Source organism: Muntiacus reevesi, chromosome 21 (assembly GCF_963930625.1).
Source record: "Muntiacus reevesi chromosome 21, mMunRee1.1, whole genome shotgun sequence".
Classification (NCBI taxonomy): domain Eukaryota; kingdom Metazoa; phylum Chordata; class Mammalia; order Artiodactyla; family Cervidae; genus Muntiacus; species Muntiacus reevesi.
In genome coordinates, this window is record NC_089269.1 from 46,935,062 (window position 1) to 46,950,440 (window position 15,379).

Consider the following 15,379-nt stretch of genomic DNA (forward strand, 5'->3'; position numbering starts at 1 on the left):
TATATGATACTCTGTATTCTCAAAAATTAATGCTGAACCTATCGTTATCTTTAAAATGTGATTTTGAAAGATTTTCTTAATTGCAAAGCTGAAAATATCAGGTTTTTAAAAACTCTTTACAAGTTAATAAAATATTTTAAAAATGAAGAAAAATGAAATATCAAATTAATATAAAAAGCACAATTTATTAATACAAAGGATATAAAGCAGATGCACATAGTCGATTAAGCTAGAAAAATATATATACAAGCTTTCAAATCAGATTAACAGTTCAATCAAATCTGGAGGGAAACACAAAGATATAGTATATTTGTACCTTAATAAAACTGAACAAAATTGGAACAAATGAAAATTTCACCTTTGAAAACTGAAATGACAATTTTGACTTAAATATCCACATATAAGAAGATGCAGTTCACAAAGGACAACTTGGTTTTATTTTTTTGGAAATCAAATAAAGATATAAAATTTTTCTCTTCTGTTATTTATATTAAGGAAAGTCCAAAGTCTCTATACAAATAGTTATTAAAATATTCATATATATATATGTGTATATATATATGATTTCTTGTCAAAATGCATCCTTCTCCAACCACAAAAACTTGAGGAAAAAAAATCTTCAGTTTCTTGAAGTCTTTAATATTTCTTAGACTATAGCTTTATCTTTCTTCTTAGTATAGCTCTGGAAAAGCAGTTTGAATGCAAAGCCCCTTGACAAAATATCTGCCTTTTAAAAGACGATCATTTAATATACAAGAAAAGGAAGGCCTCTGGAGAATGACGAGAAAGGAATTCGGATTTCTAACTCCTAGGCTGAAAAACGAGATATCAAAAAGCCATTTAGCTCCCTTTATCCTGCTGATTAAAGCTTTCATTTAACCTTCATTATAAATCAAGTGCATTCATCACTAAGCTGTTTTTAAACAATTAATATTAACCTTCTTCAATCTTACCCCTGGTTCCCCTGAAAAGCAATAGTTGAATTCTATTTATTCAGTGTAATGAATCAGTGTTTCATTTAAAATAGAACTATATAAGCCTGTCTCTACTTACGTGACACAGAAACGTCACTCTCATCTATATACATAACACTCTGTCATAGAGAAATCACAGTTATAAAAGAATTGTCTCTAACAATGTCATTTTGAAGTAACTAATAAAAGGAGAAAACACACGAACCATTTTAGAAAACAAATTACTGTTCTTTCCAGAATAATCAAAGCAATGTATACAATTTGTCATTCACCTGAAATCGATGATAGAATCATAAAGAGCTGATGTAATTAGATCCTGTGAGTAATGCTGGGCAATTAAGAACAGCCAATCAATGTTCCCTTTGGGTCTCGGTTTTGGAAAGAGTGGGCATCTATGTCATCTGGGTGGCTTTCTAGGTAGTTCAAAAAGAGACCTAACTACACGTACTGACTTCTGGAGTACACGCTCGGCGACTTCTTCACGGTGTGGTAGCTCTTCTGGGTTGTTCGGTGGGACGGGATGGAGTATCTGTAGCTACTGCTTTTTTCATGGCAACAAGAAACACAACAGAACAGCATCCCTCCGACGATCAGCACCAGGGCCGTGGTCCAGCCTATGTAGAGGGCTTCTCCCAGCTCCCGTTTTTGGGCAATATCCACTATTGGGTTGTAGAAGTCTCTGATGATGGAGTTGGCAACCCAGCTCACGGGGATGAGCACCACGAGGCCTGTGATGATGAAAAGCACCCCGGCGGTCAGCAGAAGGTGACCTTTCACCGTCTCGTCGTCCCCCGCGCACCTGGTACACTGCATGCCAAGGACGGCCGTCATGAAAGCCAGGAAGGCGAGCACGGAGGCGGCGCACATCAGTCCTCTGGCTGCCTGCAGGTCCGGAGAGAGAGCCAGCAGCGAGTCGTAGATTTTGCACTGCATTCTGATGTTAGCATGCCTCATGCAACTCATCCACAGTCCTTCCCAGAGGTTTTCAAAGACCACAATGTTGCTTCCAATGAAGGCAGACACTCTCCACTGAGGCATGACCGTGACAGCCACTGTGCCCACCATGCCCACCCCACCGAGCACCAGCCCGGCGATTTGCAGGGCGTAGGTAGCCATTCTCCTCCAGGTGGGGTTTTATCCGAGCAGACGCCTGAGCTGGTGAGGCTGCTCTGAAGCCAGGTTCTCGGCGCCCCGAGGGAGAGCAGGTTTCCTGCAGTAATGAACTCAGAACTCAGGGGTTTTTTCAAATAAGAGCTGCTCGGCTACTTCTAACTAGATTAAATCCAGTGTTGGCTGGCCGAGTTGCCCCCAGCTACTGACTGTGGCAGGTAAACTTACAAATCAGGTGGGGCAACTTTCTCAGCCAATAAGAGGGGGGTGGTAACTCAGGTGTGTCTAAGCCCACAAGAAATACTTGGAAGGACTGGACCTGCACATAAACATTCTTTGTACTTCTCAGTAGTCCAAGAAGACAGCAGTATGTTTACCTGGAGGCATAATTAAGAATGTTTGCACAATCGTCAAGAAATGTACCAGTCCCTTGAGATGTGAAAGCTGTACCTTGAACTGGCAATTCTAAAACTTTGAGTAAGGGCTGCTGTGACCAAAACACAAGGTGCAATCTTTGCCTGAGAATTTGCTAGGATTGTCAGAATGCCAAAGTGAAAGGAGACCGGGGGATTGATAGATTGCTCATACCTGAGAAACCACATTCTTTGGGACACATATGATCCAAGTGGTTGATTTAATTTCTCAGCGACTTCAAAGCAAGCTTGACTGGGATGAAATCAGGGAACAGATCATGCCAAGGGACAAATAAGGCTAAAGTAATTAAATAAATAGTCTTGTCCTCCTCCATGGCACCAAACACGTATTGTTTTCTTTTGAGCTAGGGAAACCACTCATTGGTATATACCTGATAATCTTAATTTATAAGGAAAAAAAAAAAAGAGAGAAAAAAAACCCATGTGATTTTCTTCTGGTTTCTTTTTCTGGATTCCTATGTAGCAAGTACTCACAATAGTAATTAAATGATGGCTTGACTTACAGGTTGCTATCTCATTCTGCAGCTTTATCTTTTCTGTCTTCCTAGACCTAAGCAACTAGAATTCTGCAACTGGTGCAAGTTTTCAGTTCAGTTCAGTCGCTCAGTCATATCCGACTCTGTGACCCCATGAATCGCAGCATGCCATGCCTCCCTGTCCATCACAAACTCCCGGAGTTTACTCACACTCATGCCCATCGAGTCGATGATGCCATCCAGCCATCTCATCCTCTGTCATCCCATTCTCCTCCTACCCCCGATCCCTCCAAGCATCAGGGTCTTTTCCAATGAGTCAACTCTTCTCATGAGGTGGCCAAAGTATTGGAGTTTCAGCTTCAGCATCGGTCCTTCCAATGAACACCCAGGACTGATCTCCTTCAGGATGGACTGGTTGGATCTCCTTGCAGTCCAAGGGACTCTCAAGAGTCTTCTCCAACACCACAGTTCAAAAGCATCAATTTTTTGGTGCCCAGCTTTCTTCACAGTCCAACTTTCACATCCATACATGACCACTGGAAAAACCATAGCCTTGACCAGACAGACCTTTGTTGGCAAAGTAATGTCTCTGCTTTTTAATATGCTGTCTAAGTTGGTCATAACTTTCCTTCCAAGGAGTAAGCGTCTTTTAATTTCATGGCTGCAGTCACCATCTGCAGTGATTTTAGAGCCCCAAAAAATAAAGTTTGACACTGTTTCCACTGTCTCCCCATCTATTTGCCATGAAATGATGGGACCAGATGCCATGATCTTAGTTTTCTGAATGTTGAGCTTTAAGCCAGGTGCAAGTTTTAGATGTATACAAATGGCTGGTAACTCTAAATAAAAATATGTAGGACAAAGTGACTATATTCAGCAAATCAACTAAATTTGTCAATTACACGTCTTTAATACCATGTCTGCAAGAGGAGTGGGATGTGCCTTGTGCTAAGTTGTATTCGACTGTTTCCTTACAGTAAGAGGTAGAAGCCAGTAAATGTAATACATTTTTGGACTTTTTCTTCTCAAAATAATAATAATGACAGCAATGGAACTAAAACAAACATTCATGTTGATTTGAGGAAACTCCCCCAGCAGTTTTCTCCCAGAGGATACCTTGAATACACTGTCCTGTCTTTCCAAGTTTCAAACTTTAGTTTCCTTTCATTTGTGCACTTAAAAAAGATCCTTTATTTACAATTTTACTTCTCTGCTTCCTTGTACTAGCTTAACTCAGGGTATGGAAGGGTGTGTTTCCTGCTCACTTGTTAAACTTTGAAAATTTAATGGTCCAAAAAATCTGAGTGGTTCATAGAGATATAGAGATTTAAAAAAACAGTACTTTTAAGGAGGAGGAGAAGTTACTAAAGTAAACTGTCTTATAAAAGAAAAGGAAAAAAAAAAGGAATGTCTAGTAGGCCAAGCTGTTATTATTTTATTAGAATGAACCTGTTGAAATTAATAAAAAATTAAAATTTCATATTTACAGTAATTTTCCTCATTGTTGGGCTCCTTTAAAAATGAACTTAGAGCATCTCCTTTCTGACAAAAAGTACAGCATTTTCTCTTTCAGACTTGTATCAGTTAAACATTTGTAGTCAAGGGGGAATTAAGTTAAACTTGGAAAAATAATCTGCAATCCATAAAAAGAGAGTTGAAATCAAAACAGTAGATTATTATTTTTATTGTTATTATTATCATCTTGGTTAGCCAACCTGGGCAAAGGGAAGGACTATACAATTGGAAAATGAAAGAAATATGACATAACTGGTTGAGATAATGACAAACTAAAATAAAAATGGATATACATGTATATATTTGAACTTGAGCAAACTCCAGGAGATAGTGGAGGACAGGGAAGCCTGATGTGCTGCATTCCATGGGGTCACAAAGAGTCGGACATGACTTAGCTACTGAACAACAGCATAGATACATATGTATATGTGTCTATATATATTTATATTCGTAGGGAGGCAAATCAAAATTTCTTTTCTAACTCTATGTGTGATATATATTTTTAGCAGCTCTGTTGGAATATTGCAGAATATCCACATAAAACAGGAAACCTTGAGACAGAAATAGAGATCCAGTGTATTTGAGAGCCTTGGCCTTTATAGGAACTGCCTCCCAGCTATGGATTGATGTACCTGCTGGCTTTGTTCACTATCAAATCTCTCTTCCCTGAAGCATTGAGCTTTACCAGGACCTTATTTCACACAAAAATATTTTCCTCATTCCAAAAATATTACTACTTCACTCCCGAGATTTTCTTAGCCAAAAGATTAGGATCAGAAAGCAAAATCAGCCTTGGGTTAGCAATAGAATAATTACAGACTTACCTGTCCTGTCAGGAACTAGCCCATGGCATTCAGAAAGGTTTCTTAAATTTACCATATGATATTCTGAAATAACTCTGCCCCAAAAGTCAGAGGAAATGAGAAAGATACGGAAGCATGTCTAGGGACAAGTTTGCTGGGGACAGAAGTCCCAAAATTCAGAGCTTAAAATTAAGTTCAGGTCTTCCCTGGTGGCTCAGTGGTGAAGAATCTGGCTGCCATTGCAGGAGAGCTGGGTTCGATCCCTGGTCTGGGGAGATCCCACTTGCTGCAGAACAACTGAACTCTTGCACCGTAATTGTTGAGTCTGTGCCCTAGAGCCCCAAGATGCAAATACTGAGCCCACTCACCACAACTACTGAAGCCTACACCCCTAGAGCTGGTTCACCACAACAAGAGAGGCCCCAGCAGTGAGACGCCGCGATAAGAAAGCAGCTCCTGCTTGCGGCAACTGGAGAAAAGCTTGAGCAACAGTGAAGACCCAACACAGCCAGACATAATAAATAAGACAATTTTTTTAGAGTCAAGTTCATTGCTTATATTTTCTATAATATCAAATTATTGAGAAGATTAACTTGCAGTTCAGAGAGCAGTAATGGTGAAAGAATTAGCAGACTAAGGCTTTTTTTTTTTTTTTTTTTTTTTTTTTACTGTTCTTTAATTCAGAGCAACAGAGCCACCTACTCAGGTTATTCTATCATTTCTATTTCCATTTCTATGGAAGAACTAAAATATTACTTAAAACCTACAAAGACTAGCATGTTCATGTTGACCCTCTGTTCCCTTGCTCTCTGTAGATCTCCCTTTTGTCTACATTATCAGAAACTTGATTTAAGTTTGACAATTAAATTTACCAAATTAAATTTATTCCTGACAACTACATAACACATGCAAATGCTGCCGCTTTATAAATAATAACACAAAATGTCACTGTCACATTGCCCTTGCTATTATTATCCTTATTGTTCTAGCAATTAATCCCTAACCAACAACTCTTTAGTCTGGGGTTCCTATTAATTTTCAACACTGCTTATAGTAATCTTTGTTTCTGCCTATCAAGCTGTTGCCAATTTCTATTGTTTTCTGGATTTGTTTTTGTATTTATTTTTTTTTTCTTCTGTTGTGAGTTTTCAATCTGTGTTTATTTTTAATTATTTTTCACTGTTAATTAACTGCACTTGGCTGGCCATCTTGTCCTGAGGAAAAAAGTGTACACATCAATAGGCCTCTTTGTTTGTTGTTCCCAAATTAATCTTGGACGCTGCCACATGTTCTCGAACTATCATCCTATTTGTCATTAATAATATTCTCTGTTCTCAAAGTTCCATTAGCAGCTCTCTTGTATTTGCCACCTCTCTATTTGTTCTGCTTAGAAATGACTTCTGTATGTATGTGTCACATCTTCTTTATCCATTAATCTGTCAGTGGACACCTGGGTTGCTTTCTTGTCCAGGTTATTGCACATAGTTTGAAGTTTAAGTAGGTCCCATTTATTTATTTTCATTTTTACTTTCATTGCTTTAGGAGGTGGGCCAAAAAAGATCTCGCTGTGGTTTGTCACAGAGTGTTTTTCTTATGTTTCCCTCTAAATGTTTTATAATTCCCGGGTTTACATTTAGGTCTCTTATCAATTTTGAGATTATTTTTGGGTATGGTGTTAGGCAGTGTTCTGATTTCGTTATTTTACACTACCATGTGTAAGATGGATAGCTAGTGGAAAGCTGCTGCCTAGCAGAGAGGGCTCAGCCCGGGCTCTGTGATGACTTGGTGGGGTGGGGGTCCTGTGGGAGGGAGACCAAGGAGGGAGGTGATAGATGAATGCATAGAGCTGATGGGACACTGTAAGGCATTTCGTGTGCTAAGGTGCTTCAGCTGTGTTTGATTCTTTGCGGCCCTATGGCCCGCATCTCCCGTGTCGCCTGCATTGGCAGATGGGTCCTTTACTACTAGTGACATTTTATACTCCAATTAAAAAATAAAAGTAAACAAATGCATTAAAAATACATTAAAAAAATAAACTCTTTTCTGCATAATAATTGTCATGTTTTGGTTCAGACTGCTTTAACAGAATACAATAGACCAGGTGGCTCAAACACAGAAATTAACTTTTCACAATTCTGGAGTCTTGGGACGCCTGAAATGAGAGCGCCAGGTGGTGGAGTTCTGGTGAGAACCCTTCTGTGGTTTGCCGACTGCCATCTTCTTGCTGTGCTTCCCTGGCGACTCAATAGTGAGGAATCCGCTTGCCAATGGAAGAGACACGGGTTCAAATCCTGGGTTGGGAAGATCCCTTGGAGGAGGAAATGGCTACCCACTCTGGTATTCTAGCCTGGAGAATCTTTTGGACAGAGGATTATGGTGGGCTACGGTCCAGGGAATCACAAAGAGTCACAATGACTTAGCGACTTAACAACAACAGTTTTCTTGCTGTGCCCTCACAGGGTAGAGAGTGGGAGAGCGCTATCCTCTTTCCCTTTTTATAAGGACATTAATCCCATGAAGGCCCTACTCTCATGACCACAACTAAACCTAATTACTGCCCAAAGGTCCCACTCCTGAATTTCTCCTACTTTTCATTGCATTTTTTAAAAATTAAAATCTGAGTTTCTGTGAATTCTGACATTTTGGGGGAGATAGGTCCATGTGTTTTATTGAGTGTAGTGCGTGTGATAACCCCACTAAAGGGCAAGAAATCCACTGAAATTTTTTTTAAGATAATTAAGCTATACACTGTGGGAAGCTTTCCTCCAAATTATTGACAAATTATGGACAAATTAACAGGACCCATCCTACTTCCTCTCTCTCTCTCTCTGTCTTTTTTTTTAGTAACCTTTTATTTTTGTTTTATTTCTTGTTTGTTTGTTTGGCCAAGACATGGGGCATGTGGAATCTTAGTTTCTCAACCAGAGATCAAAACTCTGCCTGGCTCAGAGGGTAAAGAATCTGCCCACCATGTGGGAGACCTGGGGTCAATCCAAGATCCCCTGGAGAAGGGAATGGCAACCCACTCCAGTGATCTTGCTTGGAAAACCCCATGGACAGAGGAGCCAGGTGGCTTCTAGTCCATGGGATCAATGCAAAGACACAGACATGACTGAGCAACTAACATTTTCACTTTCACTTCACTGCTTTGGAAGTACGGATTCCTAACCACTGGACCATCAGGGAAGTCCCAACCATCCTACTTCTAAAGATTTGTGATTTATTTTTTTAAGAAGCTGAAGTTTATCAGTAATAATAATAGCTACAGAGTACTAAATGGTCCCAATATCACAGGTTACTTACATGCATTACATCTCACATTTAAAACATCCCTATGAAGTAAGGCTTATTAACTCCATTTTATAACTGAATGAATTCAGGAAAGACTGTGGCTTTTCTAAGGCCATACGGCTTTGGTTTGCCAAATCTGCAGATATAGAACCTAGATTCAGACCCAAATTCCACGTTGTGTCTTGTCTTGCCTACAAACTCTTAAAGGAAACTAGAGGAAGGGACTCTCTTATATGAACACATGTGATCAAAGTTAATGAAAAAACAAACTTTGTCCAACACATTTTTTCCCCTGTAGCACATTATTGAAAACTATTTGCATGGCCAAACTTTGTGGGGTTTTTTTTTTTGGGGGGGGGGGAGGTCAAATATCTGATTCTTGATATTTGAAGTATATTTTGATACTCTATTCAGTGCAGTTTCTCCAGTGCAGTTTCTCACACCACAATTATATCCTATTTAAAATTTCAGAGAGTCCCCCACTCAGAAATCATTATTTGGCATCCCTTTCTTACCTGTTTCTCATTGTCATCTCCATCTTGGTAGCTTCTTGGTCCAGACTAGGTCATGGTACTTAATGATCAAATCAATGCTGGACACGTATTTGGCTAAAGGGGAATTAAACAATTTTGGTGTAATGAAGTGAACCACTTCATGTATCAGTGCTCTCAGCTTATTGTAATCCAAGAAAACTTCCCTTTGCATTTTACAGAACTTATTAGTGATCAGCAGAGGAATGATACAAGAGTTACTTATATTTGTCCACTGAAATTGTTCTTTTCAGTGGCTCAAGAGCAACTGTTTTATCTTTGACATAAAGCCAAAATGAAAAACATTTGTAAATTGCATAAAACAGTGTTCCACATGGTTATTTGTGGAACTGCTTGAGACTATTTTCTTAATCTTTTCATTTCATGTCATAATGTTTCTACTAAAATGTAAAGAATGATGTGCACCTTTGAATGATAAAAGCAAAGGGTCCATGACAAAAATCAGAAACAAAATCATTATCTCCCTTAACAGATGAAACAATTTTCTGGTCAGGTGGAGATATTAATTGGGACCAGAAATTGTAACATTCAATCATGAATAGGGCCAAAAAAGAGCATTTCTCAAAATTTAATTTTGGATGTCCATCTATTCACATTGAGTTTAACTCAAGTTAATGACAAACAGGAAGGAAAAAGAAAAAAACATGTAAGATAATATCTTCAATATGATTCCATACTGTTATGCTAATCTTAAGAACTATTCAATAGATATTAAATTATATTAACAAGTAAGAGTATTACACAACATAATGTATTAATTAATTATATGATTTGATCCTTTCAACTACATTATTAGAACAATACTCTTATCATATTGGTCTTCCCTGATGGCTCAGAGGTAAAGAATTGGCCTGCAATGCAGGAGATGAGGATTCAATTCCTGGGTCAGGAAGATCCCCTGGAGAAGGAAGTGCAACCCACTCCAGTATTCTTGCCTGGGGAATCCCATGGACAAAGAAGCCTGGCAAGCTATAGTCCATAGGGTCATGAAGAGTCAGACACCTGACTTATCGACTGAGCAGGACAACATTATAGAATCAGTTTTACTAAGAAAGCTCCAACTATGGAGTTTAAATAAATGAGCCACCCAAAGTCCTACAATTAACTGGTAATAAGGCCAGTGGAGGAATTCCAGTCTGTCAGACATCTGAGGTCATACTCTTGATTCACTCACTATTCCTTATAGACCTAGCTCCAAATCTGACTCATGGCTTGCATCATTTTATAGTTTTATCTCTTATTGTTCTCTGAAAAAATGCTCTGCACATAGTAGGTTTTCAATAGCATTTTGAGCAGGACAAAGAGAAATAAGACCTCTCCATTCCCTATGGCAAAAGTCACTGTTCAATATGAGAATCTGTAAGATGAAAATGTATAACTGAAAAGACCACACACTTGGAAACCACACGTCCTTATGAGCAAACAGTGAATAGGGGAGTTGGAGAAATGAGTTTCTCTTGTAAAGTTGGAATTAACAGGATAGGGAAAAGTAATTAACCGGGCAAATAGAGCTAAGCCATGTTACTGATTAATTTACAAAACAATTAACTTTCCACTTAAAATTCAAATTAAGATTCTGTCTGCCTTAGGCCACCAGTGTTTGCAAATTTTAATAGGGTTAGACATTAAGTGCTTTACTTAAAACCAACTTCAGACCACAATGGGTAAGAATGTTATTGGAACAAGCAGTGTATGGCTTTCTTGGTTTTCAGTTATTTTTCAAAAAGAGAAAATATTGCAATATATTATAACTTGTCGGACTTCCTAATGTCTTTTTTAATGAAAATATGAGGAAAATTAAAAGCTGTACAATTTCTATCTCAAATATTGATATAGAGTTTTTAATTTTACAATATTTTCAAAATGATGACCATGAAATATCTTCTGGAGATTTCCAGTCACACAGCAAGTATATTATGTGCAGGCACCATGATAGATTCCAGGGATCAAGAAATAAATCATAGACTCTGCTTTTTATGATTTTATATTTGTAGAGCACTGAGGAGGTGATGGGAAAAAAACCCTGATGGGTCAATTACATTTTCATAATAAACCAAGTCTTTAAAAATAATAATAATAGCATGTGTTTATGATTATACAGCTTTAAAAATGGCCAAATTTGTTCCAGAATGATAAACAAAAGCCCAGCCCCTAGTCCTTTGGGTATATGTCCATTTCAGGGAGTTACAAGAACACTACCAAATATTGCTTCGAGGACCTTTTGGTAGTTATTGAAACATGGCATCTCTGGTCTCCCCAACAGCAGGAGCCCTGCCCTGCTTTATGTTCCCAATATCCAGCCAGCACTCAGATCCTGAAAGACACTGGATGACCGGGTGCTGAATGGAGTCGGGTCAGGAGTTGGTGCTGACCTCATCGGTAGGTCTCACTTTGTTCATGGTGTGATTCTCTCCACCGGTGATTCAAACCATTCTCTGAAAAGGTGCACCTTTAAATGCACAAGCAGATAAGCAGGAGAGCCTGTCTACACTCTTTGAAAAGCAGTTCCCAGGCATTTGGGGACTTCAAAGGAAGTGAAACAACCCATGGAAAGCACTTCTAGGAGACTAGGCACATTCAGCAGAAGCAAATCAAATGCCCCAGGCAGTTGCACAACCTCCTGGCTTATTCACCCTCCTATTTCTTGTTCTTCTTTTCCTTTCTCTCAGACTCTCGTTCTTCTGGGATCTTCTTTAGATTCTGCTCCCTGGACTTGAATGTGACTGTGGACCTGGGCCCTGGAAGGCTCTCAGGCATGGTTTCATCTATCCCTGCCTTCTCTCACATGCCTGAACATTCCATTTCTTTCCTTTGTTGCTCAACTGGTTGGTCCTGCCCTGCCAGGCTTCCCTCCAGGTCAAGAGCTTGGAACAGGGATGCGGTCTTTGTACACAGAAGAAGGATGGAATGAATATTAGACTCCGAGTAGGTCTGAGTGATTCTCTGCACAACTCATTCTTTATCTGAGGGGAGCAAAAAAATGCATGAAGTCAGGAGCCATCTCTGTTTTACTCACTCTCGTAGCAAAATATTACATAAGCCTGGCACATACAAAGTGCCCTTTATTTATTTGATATTTCACAGATAGTACTGAAATCTCTATGCCCCAGTTTTGGATGTCTCCTTGGTGACTCTGGGTAACTAGGACACTGTCGCCAAGAAGACTACTTATTGGTCATGTGTGTATTTGTTTATTTTTCTTATTGCTCTCCCCCTCCAACAGAATATAAATGCCATGGGCAAAGTTACTTTGTCGTGTACGCTGATCCTATATCCAACCACTAGATATTATCTGGTTCTTAGTAAGAACTCAGGAAAGAGCTCTTTTATCTTTTGAGATAAAAGAATAAATAAATGAACAGTATCATTTCAGAAGATATTCTAAGCACACAGAATTTTGGTAATATCCTACATGTAAGTTACATCACTTTGTCAGATATTTTCAGGTCAATACCTAAGCAGAGAAGAATCTAAAATGCCATTCAGGGGCCTTTCCTGGTGGTCCAGTGGTTAAGATTCTGTGCTCCCAATGCAAGGGTCCTGAATTCAATCTCTGTTCAGGGAACTAGGTCCCAAATGCCATAACTAAAGACCCCAAAGGTGGCAATGAAGACCCAGTGCAGTCAAAAATAAAGAAATACATATCAAAAAATAAAACATAAAATAAATAAAAATAAAATATCACTCAGGCTTTGGTTCTATCAGCTTTCACTGCACAGTTAGTTACAACCTTTAAGAGGTAAAAATAATATCCCAGTGGGCTCATGTATTTTGCTTCAGCTTTCATCAAGTTTAAGTATTCCCAGCAAACAGACTTCCATTTTCTTATTTGTTCTACATTTCTTCTCTCTTCTCAGCACACAGATCCCCATTTTGGGGACTGCCTGTAATTATTAATCAAATACTCTTTCAATTATCTTGGCAAATATTGGTAAACTGAGAATCTAGGTTACCATTTTTGTTAAATGTATAATTTTAATATACCGGGGAATTATCAATTATAATTATTTTTCTCTAAATATACTAACAATAAAGAAAAATGATAACAAAGAACGCTAGGAAATTAATGAAAGTGAATATATTTACACACACACATATATATTTAACTTTGAAAAGAACTTATATGTATCTCTCATGCATTTTCTCAATGGAAAAATAAAATGTATTTTCTTCCCTACTATTCAGGAGTTGTGCTAATTTCTCTGGGAAATTTACTTTTCTTTGCCCATATTCAAACTGGAATTCTTATAAATCAATGATGTTGGATACGACTTAGCAACTGAACAAAAACAACAATGATGATGTTGCAGGAAGGGGTTTCATTTAGAAGGAACATTAATCTATGTCAGTAGTCATCTCAACTGCATCAGCCTGCCTTTATCCATTTGCCTGTGATAACTCTGAACTCAAAAATGGAAGGGAAAGAATTTCCACCGTAAATGAGTGAATAGTAAGCCCATGAGTGAGCTATTATTGGGGACTTACGTGGTTTCCAATGAACAAACTAACAACTATAAAACTTGAAGCAGTGATATAATTTAAAACTAATTAGCATGTGTATGGATTGCTGTTCATGCGTGTGTGTGTGTTTCCCTTACCTTTCAATCAACATTTGTCTCAAATTTTGTACTGTTTTGAACAACTATTTTTAGAATTAGAAAAAGCTTATTTAAGTGTGCTTTTAGTATCTCAAAGTGTGGACAGTGGCTCTCCTGGAGACAGTAACACAGACGTGTGTATAAGTGTATGGGTGAGGTCATAAAGGAATGGCTTTCAAGTTCTGTAGGCTCTGGGTTGCTTGAATTCTCTGCATGAGAATGTCTGGGTGTTAGTTGCTCAGTCATGTCCGACTCTTTGCGACCCCACGGACTGTAGCTAGCCAAGCTCCTCTGTCCATGGAATTCTTCAGGCAAGAATACTAGAGTGGGTAACCATTTCCTTCTCCAGTGGATCTTCCCTCCCCAGGGATTGAACCTGGGTCTTCTGCATTGCTGGCAGATTCTTTACCACCTGAGCCACCAGGGAAGCCTGTATAAGAGACTATGTTGATGTAATACAAAAAATAAAGTACAATTCTTCACGTCACATTTATGTAAATGTAAATAGAGTTCTTATGGTTCTCTTGTGATTCAGATTCCATTTAAATAGCAACTATTGATCTTCTAGCACACCTAGAAACAGTCCAAATGCTATTGCAATTGAATTAGGCTAGTCTTTAATTTGGAGATGAAAAATCCCCTTTGGCACAGATTCTGACATTGAAGGGACCCAGAGGAGTCGGGTGGAGAGGGAGGTGGGAGGGGGGATCGGGATGGGGAATACATGTAACTCCATGGCTGATTCATGTCAATGTATAACAAGACCCGCTGCAATGTTGTGACGTGATTAGCCTCCAACTAGTAGGAATAAATGAAATAAAGAAAAAAAGAAATCCCTGGGGGCACAAGTTTACAAAGGAGAGACTTTCTCTTTACAGAGCAGTTCACAGCTGACTCTGAGGGTGTGATGGGAACACCCGTATAGTGAATAGACTCACAGTGAACAGATTAATAGTGAATAGATTTATTTTTACAGTGAATTGAAGAATAAGGCAGCAGTCCATCTAGATTCATACACCCTCCCAGCTCTGTTATTACAGACCATTGTCTCACTTTACAACCTAAAACACTTCACTCATCTACATATTGGTTATATTCTGTGGCTGTGTTACCAAGTCCAAGCTAGCTCTGCTTGTCACAGAACAGGACAATGAAACTAAAAGATTAAGTGTTGAGGCAAGGAATATAGCTTTACTGAACTGGAAGTCTCAAAATAACCATCTTATCAGGGTAGGTCTAGATGCCAAGTTCTTTTATAGAAGAGAGTTGAGGGATGGGGTGGGTAAGAGGAGAGGAGGTGAGGAAACCAAGTAAAAAGACCATTAATCTTGCAAATATCTCCTAGTATGGCAAGCCTCTGGCAGGGGATGTGTTAATTTCTTCCTTTCTACCATCCATAGGTGGACAGGGTCCTGAACAAAGGCACTTTTAGTTTAGCAGTCAGGCAGAGGAGGTAGGGTTCTCTGAGGTAGACCATTATTTATGATTACATAAACAAAAAGCAATTAAAAGCAAGTCAAAGAAAGAATTCCAACATGGAGTCAGAATTGGCTCTTCCCTGCAACAGCCATACTTAACCACCCTTGACTGTACACTTGAAATCCCAATTACAATGATTCCTTTGTGT

General features: G+C 38.8%; 1 protein-coding gene across 1 annotated transcript; it reads right to left on the reverse strand.

Annotated features, from left to right (window-relative positions):
* Nucleotides 1-183: 183 nt before the first annotated feature.
* On the reverse strand, nt 184-2,252 carry CLDN8 (claudin 8). Its single transcript, XM_065913643.1, has one exon. The coding sequence runs from the start codon at nt 2,088-2,090 to the stop codon at nt 1,413-1,415; it is 678 nt and encodes a 225-aa protein (XP_065769715.1). The 5' UTR covers nt 2,091-2,252; the 3' UTR covers nt 184-1,412.
* Between the last annotated feature and the right edge of the window lie 13,127 nt (nt 2,253-15,379).

Bases quoted from the DNA above. Each gene is read 5' to 3' on its own strand.
- CLDN8 (XM_065913643.1), bottom strand. From the start codon at position 2,090: ATGGCTACCTACGCCCTGCAAATCGCCGGGCTGGTGCTCGGTGGGGTG.